We start from the raw sequence: 13,088 nt of genomic DNA on the forward strand, positions 1-13,088 counted from the left end.
AAGTGATTTGTCAACAACTACCTATCTGGAGTCAGAAAGAACTTATGAAACTTTACAAGCATAACATTCAAATTGGACAAAGTGTCACATCCCCAAGTTTCCTTGAGTTGCCTTTTACAAACCTGAATGAATTATGTTTTTGTTTATAGTCATTTAATATCAAATGCCATAATATGGCGAGAGTATCTGAACAAAGAACTAGCCGCACCGTGTTTTTCCTATTGGTGACACGACAGTTCCCTGCCCAGAACAATGCATGGGAAGTGCATGTGCAGTTGTCCTAGCCTTGGATGCAAGGCAAACTTGTTAGTGAGTAAGTGCCTATTGAAAGATGTGTTTGTGAATTGTGCGCTGTCTCTTCTGTGTACTTATTAAATCATGAAGTGTATTATGGCTCAGAGTATGTTTACTATTGAACATAATGTTTATTTTATGATTCATATATGTTAACTCAATGCATCTGTCAATTTCATACACAATAATTCTCAAAAGATTCCCAGGTGTAAAAGTTCCCAGTCATACAAATCCAAGCTCTTTTTTTCTTTTTCCCTTTTTACAATTTGTTTTATGTCACAAATACACAGATAGGTCTTATGGTTATGATGGGATAAGAAAAGGCCTAGGAGTGAGAAGGAAGCGGCCATTGCCTTAATTAAGGTAGAGTCCCAGCATTTGTCAGGTGTGAAAATAGGAAACCGTGGAAAACCATCTTCAAGGCTGCCAACAGTGGGGTTTAAACCCACTATCTCCTGGATGCAAGCTCACAGCTGCGCACCCCTAACCGCATGGCAAACTCATCCAGTGCCATGCTCTTTATAATAAATTTCAGGCTGTGGGAAGTGTTCTGCCTAACAAACCAGTCAGTGTAGAGTTCTCACCGAAGAAAAATTAGATGACATTGGCTATCATATGGGAAATTCTCCAAAAAAATTCTCTTAGGCATCTTTCACAAGAAGTAGGTATTTTGTAATACTCTATTGAAAAGGCTACTAAATTATTAAAGTTAAAACCAGCATCTCCTTTCATAACGTTGATCTTAATAGTTCATGGGCTGTTGTATGATTACATCATTGCCACTGAACCCTTCCAACACACAGCAACAACTATTGTGCTCACCTATAGGATGAACACTGCATGGCTGGATCATAGTTCAAATTCTCTCATTGTGTAACAGGCAAAATATGCCAAAAGAAGGTAGGAAAGAACAATGAAAACCGAGCAAGTTGACCATGCTGTTAGAGGCATGCAGCTGTGAGCTTGCATTCAGGAGATAGTGGGTTCAAATCTCACTGTCGGCAGCCCTGAAGATGGTTTTCCATGGTTTCCCATTTTCACACCAGACAAATTTTGGGGTTGTTCTTTAATTAAAGCTACAGCCACTTCCTTCCTACTCCTAGCCCTTTCCTATCCCATCGTTGCCATAAGACCTATCTGTGCCAGTACGACGTAAAGTCAATTATAAGAACAAGAAAAGATTCACAGAATTACTGTACATAGATGGGAAATGCTCAAATCATATCTTCTGCCAGTTATAACATATAACTTGAAGAGTTGTGTGTTAAATACATAGGTCATTAGTATATTACAAGCACATGAAATGAAATTTCTAAGATCAGCATTGCAGGATACAAAAAGTGGCAGAATCAGGAATGATTACATCAGAAGGAACCTGCAAGTGAACTTGATGAAGGAGGAAAGACTGAGAGCTGCAGGCTGAAATGGTTTGGCCATGTAAAGCGAATGCAGGAGACACAAATTCCCAGGCACTACTTAGAGCATATGGAGCCTGGAAAAAGCCCAGTTGGACATCCCAGAAGGAGGTGGTTGGTCTAAATTAAATGTGATATAGGTAAAAAGGGGAGACATTGGTCGATGTAATGAGAGAAGAAGTATACAAAGACAGAAACAGATGGAGACATATCATTCACACAAATCCTATCAAGCCCTCTGGGAGTATCTGCAGATGTTGATGATGATGACCTTATTATATCTGAAGTCTGCTCTTTGATGTACTTGAAGAACTGGAAGCAGCATTGAGAATAAATTACTGAACATTCTTTACAGTGTTCTGCTTCAATTACTGAGGAAAGGCCTAGATTAATTTTTGTTAGAGTGAGCATGTTGGCCATGTGGTTGCGTTCAAGAGATGGTGAGTTTGAACCTCACTGTTGGCAGCCCTGAAGATGGTTTTCCATGGTTTCCCATTTTCACACCTAGTCCTTCCTAAACCATCGTCGTAATAAGACCTGTCTGTTTCAGTGCAATGTAAAACTAATAGCAAAAAGAAATGTTGTTAGGTAGGTAGACTGTACATTGGTCACTATTATTGCCATAAATACCTGGTGAAATTGGTATGGTCTTCTTTTGAGATATCAGGTGAGGCCCTACTTGTGTCATTTCACAGTAGTAAAAACATCAACATATTTTCAATGTCAACTCGCTCTAATATCCTGAAAGAAGACCAAAACTTGTCATTTGGCACCAGTTGTGAAAGCCTACACCAGTACACCCTGGTGACATTCTTGAATATACTAAGGGGCTCCTAAGTGCTTCATCACATACAGAGTCTGGCTTCATGGCTGAATGGTTAGCATGCTGGCCTTCGGTTCAAGGGATCCCAGGTTTGAATCTAGGTCAGGTCAGGGATTTTAACTTTCATTAGTTAATTCCTGTGGCTGGGGGTTGGATGTTTGTGATGTCTCCAGCATTAGATTTCCTCTTAGATAGGGCCCCATCCTCACAGAAGCACGGTCACATATACGGCGTCAACGCAAAAGATCTGTACCAGGCATCACACATGAAGATAATTTGTATTATTGCATTTGCTTATAGGTAATTTTATATTTGGAACTATAAAAATTATGTTTATTTGATGTCTGATTTTCCATACTTACCTTCTGTCTGAATTGAGAAATGTGCAAAGTCCCTTGCATGACTTTTATATTAACTGGTGTTGATTTTTTCTTTCGATTAGCTGCTCTTTGATAATATTAGCCTGTTAGAAGAGACTCAAATGTGGCTGCTCTTGCATGGCACATTTTTGTTAGACAAAGAAAACTCCTAGAGTCTAGTTTTATCATTTAACGTTTATGTATATTTGATTGAGAACATTTATTAAACTATTGTATTTTCATGTTTATCCTTGTCTCCTTTTTCTCTTCCTTACTCGTTCTACACTTTTCATTCTTCCTGGTCTTTTCCCAATTTATTGGCGTCAGCAACTCCATTGTTTATATTGATGCTTTGGGATCCTTAAGTTTTTTACCACTGTATTCATTTTTGCCTTTTTGTCTGTTTCCCTTCCCTGTCTGTATTCAGTTTTCTTCTTATCCTACACTTCCCATATAAAGACTGAAGATCTGTCAAGATGGCTTCTCAGTCAGTTGCGATGCCCACCCTCCTGATGAAACTGGGAAGCAGAAATGAGTTTGTTGGGGACTGAAAAGAAATGTAGAAGTTGGCGAGGAGAGAGTCCATATATGTGAAGACTGCAGTGTATGAAAATACGGAGACTTCTTCTTTTTGTTGCTCCCTCTTCTAATGATGACCTGTTTTTGTGTTTATTCTGTTATGTGTTCTTACCCATGTTCCTATCTTTCTTACCCATATTCCTATCTTTCTGTATAAGACTTGATAGGTCACTTGTATGTTCCTTTTTATTACAGTAGAAGTCTGCTATAGCGAGTACCTCATTATAACAACAGTTTTCCTTGGTCCCTTGAAAATTCCTTTATTAAACAGTGTATTATCCTTCGGTTACAGCGAGAACCTTCTCACTGATGCATCCGTTATTACTAGCAATTAAGCGTGTGCCATATTTTTCTGTTATCAATATTAATGTGCACTCAAGCAATTATACTGAATGCGATTGATCATCTTCGGTATTATTTTCCTACTATGTGCACTAGCAAACTCTCCCATCAACATTCAAAGGCGATGCCAGAGTTGATTAGTAATATCCATTGACTGCTGTTCTGTAAAGAAAAGTTGAAATGAAAGAGGGGAACATATTTTCATAATAAATATGTAAATAATGTCACTGATTATTAACTTGTTAGATATAAAGGCTGAAGTAAATGTTCACTTAATTTTAATGCTGTATACTGAAACTAAGTAAGAATGTGATACACCTCAAGATATGGCAGAATGCATCACTGATTTCGGAGGTTAGTGCATATTTTCTCGCATCTGGTTACATTTTGGAAAGGGTATTCCCATGTAAATTTATAGCGAGACGTTTATCATTTTTCTACTGGTGCTTGAAATATGTTTTCATGATACATGTACGGTTCAGTTAGATTAGGTAATGCTGTTTGGATAAGAAAACTGAAATGTTTGCCACAGAATGTGATCGATCATCTTTGGTATCTTGTTCTCGCTGTGTGCAGTAGTGAGCGCTCTCTTCAACGTTTGAAGGCTATGTCAGAATCAATTAGTAATACCCATTGACTGCTGTTCTGTAAAGAAAATTTGAAATGAAAGAGTAGGACATGTTTTAATAATAAATGCATAAATAACATGGCTGATAACTGTGGTTAACTCAGTAGAAATAAAGACTGAGGTAAACCGTCACTTAATTTTAATGCCATATACTGAAATTAAGTAAGAATGTGATACACTTCAAGATATGGCAGAGTGCCTCACTGATTTCAGAGAATATATTTTTTCACTTGTAGTTTAATTTTAGAAAGAGTATTCCCATGTAAATTTATAGTGAGAAGGTTACCATTTCTCTACTGGTGTTTGAAATATGTTTTCTTGATACATATATGGTTGAGTTAGGTTAGGTGACACTGTTTGAATAAGAAAACTGAACTGTTTGCCACAGAAGCCTCTGAAGTGATACCACAATTTTTAAGAATGAAACTGAACATTTGCATTCATGTAGTATCAGAATTTGAAAAATAATTAATGAGTAATCTGTATTGTGGACATCATCCGTGGAAGTGTACGTTTTGAACGAACTGATTGCCATTTCATACCAAGTTTAATTTTTGTGGTATTTTCCCCCAACTTTTACAAAAATTCGGATATAACGGCAATCTGTTATAGCAGGTAAAATTTTCGCCGTTATGAATTCTCGCTATATAGGACTTCTACTGTACTTATGAAGAACTTGAGTGACAGAGTCAAGTTGGGAAAGGAAAAATGGATAAGAAGAGCAGCTTACCATAGAAAAGATGCAAAAGATATGCATATTGTAGTGTAGGATGACAGAAACAAATTCTAAAATTCATCAATGCAGCTTTTTGTTTCTTCTATATCTATCATACTGCACTACCACATGTCCACCTTTTACATTTCGTCAGTGAGTCACTCTTCTTTAGTAATGTTTTGAAATACCTATGATAACTGCTTATTGTGCATGACAACTTCCTTGTAAATGAGAAGAAATGAAAGTAAGGTCAATAATTTCATATTTGTAGGTACATGGTGCACCGTCTGTTGTTGGCAGCCTTGGGTCGCCGGGAGCTCGACGATCGAGATCACTACGGGAATAAGAGACTGGATTTAGCAGGACCATTGCTAGCTTTCCTCTTCAGAGGGTGAGTTTTTATTCCCTGTAAGAGTAAGAACTAAATGCGATGTCCTATCAGTTAATGTATAAGCTGGAGAGTGGTAGTTAAGTTCACCCTCTTCTGAAAGTTTTTCATTAAGATGAGACATGCACTGTAGCTTCAGTTTCAAAACTGGTCTGAACACAAACATTAATGGCGTTACTCATTATCTAGTATCTAGACTGCATGTTGCAAATATGGCCCATAGTTTCCACAAAGTTCTTATTTTCACATTTCTTATTTTTTCTTATCAGAATGGTATTCAGTAGGATCGCTTGATGAACCAGTCCCATGGTCTAAGGATAGCATGCCTGCTTCTCACCCAGAGGCCCTGGGTTCAATTCCTGGCCAGGACAGGGATTTTTATCTGATTCTGTGGGTTCATTCAAGGTCCACTCTGCCTTCATGATTACAGTTGAGGTGCTATCAGACTGTCAGATAGTGGCCTTAGTCTAGAAGGCCAAGAATAATTACCAAGAGGATTTATTGTGTTGGCTACATATCACCGTGTATTCTTTAGGCTTTCAGGTTGAGTAGCAGTCACTTGGTAGGCCTGTAGGGGCTGTAGCATCATTTGGTAGGTAGAGGTACAGTGAGTTTCTCTCATCGGTTGGCCGGCAGGTGCACAGCGCAGCGACAGCACGGGAACGTCTGCACTTGGCAGTTCAGATCCGGGCTTAGAACATGTATCAAGTGTTGATCTGTCGCTCTAACTGTTCTTGAGTTGTGAAGTGTTACTGCGGGGTATAATTCTCGTAATGCCTCCGCGTGTGTACATGTGTACATCTACGATAATTATGTGAAAACAGAGTCTTGCAGAGACAAATTGAGAGGAACTGGTTCTTTACTCAATAAGAAGCGAAGTGTTAAAAAGCATGTACTTAACAAGGAAAAATTAAATTAAATTGCAGAAAGATTAGATCATACACCTACAAAATTCATAAGATGATTTGTCAAGAAGCCGGGGTTTTGATTAGCTCAGCATGGCGTGCTAAGAAAATATTAAAATTGAAACCATACAAGGTAAATGTAGTACATGAACTGCATCCATGTGATCATGATAAGCGGGTACGTTTTTGTAATTGGATGTTGCAAAACGTTCATGATGAAATAAATTGATCCACGCCTAATTTTTTTTTTTTTCTGACAAAGCATGGTTCCATTTACATGGGTATGTTTTGATGCACAATAACAGATATCGGAGTACAGAAAACCTCCATCACATATACAAAATTCCTCTACATGACAAATGGATCGGAGTATGGTGCACAGTGAATGGATGCAGAATTATAGGACCTATCTTTCAGGGCAAAATTAATTCACAAATATACAGGGATAATGTACTCAAACCATTTTTTGACAAACTGACTGACCCTGACTGTCAAAATTGATCTTTTCAGCAAGACTCTGCCATCGCACATACAGCTAATGACAATAAACTTAATTGAGGACATTTTTGAATACCGTGTTTTTAGTACGGACTTATGGCCATCACGGTCCCCAGATTTAAATGTTTGTGACTTTTAGTTATGGGGGAGCTTAAAAAATAAAGTGTATGCAAGAAGCCCCTACAATTAGACGAAATGGAAAAACATATCCAGAGAGACATAGCCTCATTTACGGAAGACAAACGTATGCGTGTGAATCGGAGTTTCCTAAGACGATCCCAGAAATGTGTGGATGCAGGAGAACATTTCCAACCTCTCCTGTCATAAGGTATGAGCTTATTTTCTTAATTCTTAATTACTAATTTTCTAAATTCTTATTTTCTTAATTTTACTCATTATCTCATGTCATGCACGGATAGAGTGAGGTGAAATGCTATGCCACGGAGCGGAGAGTGATGAGTCAACGAGAAGCAGAGAAGCTGGGCACACCTGCCAGCCAATGGATGAGAGAAACTCATTGTAGAATCACTCAATGAGAAAAGTTAAGAGGATACAAGCCTCAAACTTGTGATGCTTTAACAGAAAACTAGATCTCTTAACTGTTCATTTAAATCAACTGTCTATTCTCTCTGTTTCTCCTTCTTCCTACAATGACCTGCCATTATATTTGTCTTATTGTGTGTTCCAATGTAAGTTCATAACTTTCATCATGATGATGATCATCATCATATGAAGTTTCCAGCTGTTGGCCAGGTCTGCTTGGAACATAAGCCTCTCTATCTCCTCTTGTCTTCCCACCACTTCTCCCTCATCACTCTTGCCCAATCCTCTCCTCTTCTCTGTTCACACTCTTGTAAAGTGCTCCTGCCATAATCTTCGTATCTACACTTCTACGTGATCATCTAATTTCTACGTTAATTTTCTAACCTGCTTCTGCCATCTATGCCTCTGCGTGTTCATCTTCATTCTTCATCAACGTATTAATTACTTGATGTTATTTAATTTTTTTTATACTGGACATTGTGTGCTCATCTATCTCCCGTCTCTCCATCTGCTTACTGACTAGTTGTCTGCTATCTACCCTGTACTACCCATGTCACCAGTTACATCATCAAAACTTCTGGAAGCAGCTAGTCTGCGCTTCCTCTCGCATATATAAGCGACAGCCAACATTGGCCTTTCAGCCTGGCATCGACTTACGTGCAGTGTGTGTATGTGTGTGTGTGTAGGGAACTTTGACCTTGTGTGGCTTGCCCGTACGATGCAAGACCTTTTTCGTCCAACTGGAACTCTAAATCGTCCACATGAGATCTGGGTGAGCTAAAAACTACTTATAATTCTCTGGAACTTTAATTTTGCCCTTCAGGCATGCCTTTCATAGATTCAAGTTTCTGAGGCCTTGATTTGTGCATTAATTGTTTATCCATTATTGGAAAATGTCCAACTCGGCTGAACGGTCAGCGTACTGGCCTTCGGTTCAGAGGGTCCTGGGTTTGATTCCCAGCCGGGTCGGGGATTTTAACCTTAATTGATTAATTCCAATGGCACGGGGCTGGGTGTATGTGTTGTCTTCATCATCATTTCATCCTCATCACGACGCGCAGGTCGCCTACGGGATTCAGATAGAAAGACCTGCACCTGGCGAGCCGAACCCGTCCTGGGATATCCCAGCACTAAAAGCCATACAACATTTAATTTCATTTTCATTGGAAAATTTTTACCTTCGGGTGGTTACTCATAATTTCACGACTCGTGTTTATGTTGTAACTCCTGTTTTTTCAAAAGGCAAAATAGAAAAAGAAATGGACTTCTTCTATGTTTATCTGTGATATATCAAATCTTTTATATATATGTATATTATGGAAAGTTATTTATACTTCATCTAATACAGTTGTTAAATCCTTGTTATCAAATGGTGCCCATTTTTCTGTATTGTATACCTACCGCGAACCTATTCCTATCCCTCCCAGTATAGCTTCCTGTCACTCAGCTTGTTACCATTGTGTTTAGCTGTTACCTTTTATGGTGTTGATTCGTATTATGAGAATGGTGTTGAAAAGGATACTGAGTTACGAGACCATATTCTAAGCCTTCCCTCAGCTTTTTTCGGAGGCATGGTATTTGGAAAAAGAAACAAAAGAAAATACCTTCAAATTTTTGCTTCTATTAAGTGTTGATATGCTTATTGAATCTGTGGGATTGGTGACGTATGTTCACTGTTGCTTTTGAATCACCCAGTTCCATCGTGATGGTACATTACCCAAAATGCAACACTCTTTCACTCCTTTTATCCACCTGTCTCTTGGTCTGGCTCTTGGTCATTTTCCTGTTATCTCCATTTCATGCATCCTCCTTGGTATCCTTTCCTCTGTCATTCTCTTCATGTGTCCTGCTTCTCAGAAATTTCATTTCACTTGTCTGTATCCTGGTTACAGCTCTCCCTTTTGTTTCTGCTCTAAAACAGGCTTCTGCACTTTTCAGGAATGCTCCTGCTTGTCTTCCATGCATGATTATTTCCTTATCATTTCTTCCACTTTCCCCTATGATACTTCCCAGGTACTTGAATCTCTCTACCTTTTTAAGCTGTTCCCGTCCAAGCAACATCCCTCTTGTAGGTCTTTCCTTCTTTCTAATTGTGATCACTATCTCGCTCTTATTGGCATTAAATTCCATTCCATATTGTTTCACCTCCTCTTCTCATGCATGTAACTGTTCCTGGATATCCTCTTCCTTCTCTCCCCAGACTAACAAGTCATCTGCAAACATCATCACTTTCATTTTTTGTTCCTCAATTTTTCTTGCCACTTTTGTCATTAAATCATCCATTACTGCAATGAAGAGCAAAGGTGACAGAGCACTTCCTAGTCTTAATCAACTTTCTTGAGCAAACTAGTCTGTTCTCTCTCCTCCTACTTTCACACTACTGACACTCCCGTGATACATCTCCCTCACTCTTTCTGTTGTCTACTTCTCGACACCTTTTATCTGTAGGCTTCCATACCTTGTTTCTGTACACATGATCATATGCTTTGTCAAAGTGCAAGAAGACCATTAGTAGATTTTCCCCACTCATAATGATGCTCTTGTAACTGCCTTACTGCGAATAGAAGGTCTACTGTGGATCTTCCTGATCTGAAGCCATACTCCTCTTCTCTTAACTTCTCTTCCACCCTCTTTCTGATGCTATTCTCCAGAATCTTCTCAAACACCTTTGCACAGTGACATCAATGTGACTCCCCTATAGTTCTTAAAAAACTTTCCTATTCCCCTTCTTGAAGATGGGTATGATTATCCACTTCCTCCAGTCTTCAGGGGTCTTCCTCTCCTTACTTTCAATATATGATAAGGCCACTGTTTCCCTACCTCTCCTGCTGCCTTCACCATCTCAGTACTCACTTCATATAAACCTGGGGCTTTCCCTCCTTTCATCTTGTCCATGCCGAGGCCATCCTGACGTCTGACCTGAATACACTTAGCTGTTACTTCCGAAACTGGAGACTACAACCCAGCATGAATAAGACAGAATCTGCTTGCTTCCATCTCCACAACAAGTTGGCTAATACAAAACTCCAAATATGCTTCAATGGCTCAGTGCTAAAGCACAATCCTAATCCAAAGTACCTCGGGGTAACGCTTGACCGAACCCTATCTTATAGAAAGCATCTTGAAAACCTCGGATCTAAGTTGAGATCACGTAATAATATTCTGTTTAAATTGTGTGGAACTTCATGGGGTGCTTCAGCGGACACATTACAACGCACTGGGCTTGGCCTTGTGTATTCTGCAGCTGAATACTGCTCTTCAGTATGGCTTAACAGTTGCCACGTGAAGAAAGTCGATGTACAACTTAACACCACCATGCGTATCATCTCTGGTACTCTGAAGCCTACTGCAACGCACTGGCTGCCAGTCCTGTCCCACATTGCTCCACCAAGCCTGCGACGTTCAAGTGCCCTTGTTCAAGAATATGATAAGATCATGTCCAATCCAGCTCTACCTATCCACAGAGATGTTGCAGATCTCTGGAGACAAAGGCTGAAATCCCGTAAGCCACCAATGAAAACAGCTAAGAATCTAATGGATGCTGGTTTCAATTTAAAAGAGGAATGGAAAGAGCAATTGATTCGTACAGCTCCGGAGTGGCCAAGCCTCTTTAATCCAAACCACGCCCCAGCTGGTTTCAGTTTGCCAAGAAGAACGTGGGCATCACTAAACAGGTTTCGCACTAATTGTGGAAGATCTGCATTCTCCCTTCACCAGTGGGGCTTCGGGGACTCTCCAGCATGTGATTGTGGTGCTTTAGTCCAGACCATGCATCATATAATGGACGAATGCCCTCTGCGTGCTTATGGTGGAGACCGGAAAGACTTTGCTGATGTCTCAGAATCCCTAGTGCAGTGGATAAACAATTTAGATATCCATGTGTAATTGTTCCCTACTTACCATGTATTCTTTGCAGGTTTTTCTTTTGTATAATATTGTATACACTTGTCCATTCTGTAAATTCCATACGCTTAATAATAATAATCTTGTCCAGTGCTACCTCCACTTCTCCCCATGTTAAGTCTTTTTCTTTTCCCATGTTTCTTCCTTCCTCTCTGCTTCTACTTTCCTCCTCAATGCATCCCTCTGGGTTTAGTAAATCTTCAAAATACTTCTTCCACATTCCTTTGAGTTCCTCTTTCTCCTGCAGTTCATTTCCATTTTTATCTATCATTATAACATCTTCCCTAATGCCTTTCCTCTTACTCTTGACCATTCCATACAGTTTTTGTTTGTTCAACCCTTGTCCCGTTTCCCTACGGGGTCGGGTATGAGGTGAGATGAATCTGTCGTGGCGGAATTTTATGACTGGATGCCCTTCCTGACGTCAACCTCATCGGAGGAGTTAATGAGATGAAATGAATGACGTGATATATGATAGTAGAGAGATGGTGAAACCCGGTGCCGGCACATAGCCTACTCCTGTCGAATAGCACCAAGGGGTCTGCTCAAGCCTTAATGTCTCCATCCGACGGACGAATCACCATCAACAGCGCCATACGCCCTCACTTATTACAAGATATTAGAATCATTCCATATTGACGGTTTTCACTTTACAAAGGTGAAAAATGAGAGTATCCCCCTAATTCAATACAATAAATATTCCGTCATTAGACGGAGTAAATGAATTCAAACGTGTTTCGGCTCATTTGAGCCATCTTCAGTGAAAAGTGAGGGGAGTTTGAAATAATTTACATAATATAAGTTGAAAAAATGCTAAAAAACATAAAGAAGGAGCAAATGAAAAAACAAACAAAAGAGAGCCTAGACGGAAACAAAATTAGCACAAATATACAATATTTACATCACTATGCGGAGCAAAAAACAACTCACTGCGACAAAATTCAGTGAAAAGGTGTTAATTTAAAATAATAATTGAAACTAAAATCTGTGTAAAACTGTGTAAACTATGAGGTCCACAACCTCACCATGTGCCACTATTGTTCACTTCCATCTGCATCATTTGTTTTTTCATTCCTTTGTTTTCTTAGGTTAACACAGTTTTTAGTTTCAATTGTTATTTTAAATTAACACCTTTTCACTGAATTTTGTCGCAGTGAGTTGTTTTTTGCTCCGCATATTGATGTAAATATTGTATATTTGTGCTAATTTTGTTTCCATCTAGGCTCTCTTTTGTTTGTTTTTTCATTTGCTCCTTCATTATGTTTTTTAGCATTTTTTCAACTTATATTATGTAAATTATTTCAAACTCCCCTCATTCTTCACTGAAGATGGCTCAAACGAGCCGAAACATGTTTGAATTCGTTTACTCCGTCTAATGACGGAATATTTATTGCATTGAATTAGGAGGATACTCTCATTTTTCACCTTTGTAAAGTGATACGCCCTCACTCCATATGAGCACTGCGGAGAGGTTTGGAATTTAATCCAAGCTTTTGGCACGCAATCTAGTGATTAGAAATTGTATACCACCACCTCCCCTACCCTGTCTGCCAACATTCTGATGGTAAATTTTTTTTCGACCAACGGGACTCAAACCGGCTAACCTCGGTGTCAGACTGTTTAGACTTCAGCACCTTAACGATCATGGCCACCAGGAGAGCTCTTGACCATTCCATACAGTACTTTTTTTTATTTC

At 39.2% G+C, this 13,088-nt stretch overlaps 1 protein-coding gene across 1 annotated transcript in view; it reads left to right on the forward strand.

The window, feature by feature from the left end:
- Window positions 1-13,088, forward strand: part of LOC136877408 (DNA-directed RNA polymerase II subunit RPB2) — a 332,230-nt gene that overhangs the window by 195,263 nt on the left and 123,879 nt on the right. The window contains exon 8 of the mRNA XM_067151423.2: window positions 5,427-5,546. Within this exon, the coding sequence (XP_067007524.1) occupies window positions 5,427-5,546 (120 nt within the window). The remainder of the gene's footprint in view (window positions 1-5,426; window positions 5,547-13,088) is intronic.

The sequence above is a fragment of the Anabrus simplex genome, chromosome 7 (genome assembly GCF_040414725.1).
Source record: "Anabrus simplex isolate iqAnaSimp1 chromosome 7, ASM4041472v1, whole genome shotgun sequence".
NCBI classification, from domain to species: domain Eukaryota; kingdom Metazoa; phylum Arthropoda; class Insecta; order Orthoptera; family Tettigoniidae; genus Anabrus; species Anabrus simplex.